This window comes from Pseudophryne corroboree, chromosome 6, assembly GCF_028390025.1.
Source record: "Pseudophryne corroboree isolate aPseCor3 chromosome 6, aPseCor3.hap2, whole genome shotgun sequence".
In the NCBI taxonomy this organism is placed as follows: domain Eukaryota; kingdom Metazoa; phylum Chordata; class Amphibia; order Anura; family Myobatrachidae; genus Pseudophryne; species Pseudophryne corroboree.
In genome coordinates, this window is record NC_086449.1 from 19,450,284 (window position 1) to 19,453,388 (window position 3,105).

The following is a 3,105-nucleotide window of genomic DNA, read 5'->3' on the forward strand; positions in this document are numbered from 1 at the left end:
AACTCCCCATATTTTGGAATTTATCAGTAAGTGGCTGGAGAAGACACAGTTACTAAACTGAAGAAAATCAAAGCAATGCATTTAGCAAATGTTGACAAAGGGCTTTAAAAAAGCCACAGTAAATGGAGGTAATAATAATTTATTTTTTATCAACAATTTTTAGAATCTTATTGAAATATAAAATGTTAGATGTGTTTTATCTACAATTTAAAAAAATTTTTCCTATGAGAAAGAAAAATGAAAAATATTCCCAAATTACTATTACAAATGTAGAATTTTTTTCAAAAGTTTGCTATAGAAGACTTTACTTCCATCTAAATTCATTGTATTTCAATTAAGAGCACTGATTTCAACATTCTAGAATCTGTTGCTCATCTTAATGCGTGCAATGTCTTTTTTAATTATATTGATATATTAATTATATTTATTTCATAAAAACAATAACAATAACATTTTGTTAGCACTGAGGTCTAAACAGCAGATAGTTCTGAAAACACTATTAACTCCATGAAAATCCAGTTACAAAAAAAAAGGTATGAAGAACTACCAGAATTAATTGGGAAGAGACGTGTGTACAAGACTTGTGCATAAAATATTTATGTTGACCTCTTGCAGGTAACTGTCACTAAACCTTTCAGCAATTTTTGCAAAGCTCTTTTGATTTTCTGGTTCCTCAGACTGTATATAATTGGATTCATTAATGGTGTCACCAAAATGTACAACAATGATCTGTATTTATTTACGTTGGATGTGCTTTCATTAGAAGGAGCCATGTAAACAGTGATTAGGGTTACATAATATATGCACACCGTGATCAGGTGGGAACTACATGTGGAGAAGGCTTTCCTTCTCTGATTGGAAGACATCTTGAGAATGGTGTAGAAAATGCTGATATAGGTCATAATGATAAAAGCAAAGGGAAAAAATATCATGAAGATGGAAATGACAAAGTCTTGATACATTAGAATGGAAGTATCTGATGTAGCCAATTCCACGATAGGTCCAAAGTCACAGAAGAAGTGGTCAATGTTATTCAGGCCACAGAAGTTGAATTGGCACACCATAACTATTTCACTCGATATTAAAACAGTGACTAGTAGCCACGACCCAATAACCAGCTGGAGGCAAACATCTAGACCCATTATTGAAGAGTAACGCAATGGGTTATAAATAGCCAAAAATCGATCATAGGACATTACAGCAATAAGGAAACACTGCACAAACCCAAATATACCAAAACAGTACAGTTGTGTTATGCAACCAGCAAATGATAACCTTCCTTCTTCTAGGAAGATGATGTCCAACATTAATGGAACAACGCTAGTGGTTAGTAGAACATCAGCTGTAGCTAAGTGCTTGAGAAAGAAAAACATTGGAACCTTAAGATTATTAATAGTTGTCACCAATAATATTATTACAAAGTTTCCAGTCAGTATCATTGTGTATGTTAAAAGAAAGACAATGAATAATATGGTTTTGAATTTATGTAGATCTTGGAATCCGAGTAGTCGTATCTGAGTAATTTGTGTCTGATTGCCTTCACACATTCTTTTCCAGTGAGAGATTATTGAAAGGCTTGGGACATCTGCTCCTGTCAAGTATACAATATGTTGGAAACACAAATTAAATACACACATAAGTAATGGTTCTAAAAAAATATATATTTATATGTGACTACAGATGGAGCAGAGTTTGTTTCCAACTATTGAGCAATACAGCAATTGACTATTTGGAGGAAGTATCACAGATCATTCTTAGTCAATGTTGCACACATACTGTGTATATTGTGTGTGCTGATGACATGATTTTGAAAAACAACAACATAAGTTTATCATGTTTAAACTTTTACAGATCTGGTTGCATTCATTTTAGATTATTTGACTATAGTAGAAGTGTACAGTGATTTTGTTACCACTGTCTGTCTGCCCACCCCACCCCCCATATACACTGTAAGATCTCACGAGCAGGCCCTCTTCCCTCATGTGCTTTTCCTTTCATCACATATACCACCATTCCATCATCTCCTCCCCCACTGTCTACTATGGCTTCTTGCCCTTTGTTTCTTTGGCCCTGGTGCTTATTTGGGAACTGCAGCTATGTTTATATACATTGTCCATGCTCTGAAATGTTTTATACTGGTAGTCAATACTTTATTTTTCATACTGTTTCTTATTATTTACTTTATAAGGTGCTGCAAAGTCCTTGTGGAGTTATACAAATAATAATAATAATAATAATAATAATAATAATTGTTGGGGCAAAAAGATATATATTTGATTTAAATTGTCTTCTATGTCTAAGATGTGGATTCAAAATTAGATCATGGTTCATTTAATCCACGATAAGACAGGCGACGTTGTAATTAGTGTCTCATTTTAATGAGAGATGAGAGGTTTTGTGGAAGATTAATCAACACTGTTTTCTGTGAAATCACTTAATAACAACTGCTTTCAGATGATACAGTACTCACACAAATTAAGTATCCCTAGAATGGACTTAATGAATTCTATCTTTCTGTATGTGTATACCCCAAACGGAAGTGAACCTGTTAGTAGTGTGGCTCAACGAGAGTGCTGCTTCAGACTAATAGACCACAACAAATACCCAAACAAATAATCTTAATACTGAAGTACAGTAATATATAACTTTTGGAGTACAGATAACTGCCCATTTATTTATTCATTGCAAGTGACATTGGTCACTTTATATAAGTGTAGAAGCATGACACAATCTAATTCAACTAATCACAGATCAAAAGAAAATTTAATATTAATAACAGACACATATTAGGGGGGTATTCAAATAGCTCCGACAATTTCTGGGCTATCAAACTCACCCCCCTGCGTATTCAATTGTCGGCTGTTTTCATCCGTTTTTAAGGCATTTTTGACAATAGTGAGTGTCACCTCCAGTGTCTGTTTATTAAGGAGAATAATATTCCACATTATTCAATCAACAGGCTTAATAGCTGACTATTATGACACTCCTGATATACGGGGCTGTATACTGCATGGGATACATCATATTAAGTATCTTCTTAATACCCATACAGCATATGGGTATTAATAAGATTATTGGTACATATACTGTACAAAGTACTAACAT

At 33.6% G+C, this 3,105-nt stretch overlaps 1 protein-coding gene across 1 annotated transcript; it reads right to left on the reverse strand.

Annotated features, from left to right (window-relative positions):
• Positions 1-596: 596 nt before the first annotated feature.
• LOC134934094 (olfactory receptor 5P81-like) lies at positions 597-1,547 on the reverse strand. The gene has a single exon (XM_063929601.1). It carries the CDS (start codon positions 1,545-1,547, stop codon positions 597-599), a length of 951 nt encoding a protein of 316 aa, XP_063785671.1.
• Positions 1,548-3,105: the final 1,558 nt, after the last annotated feature.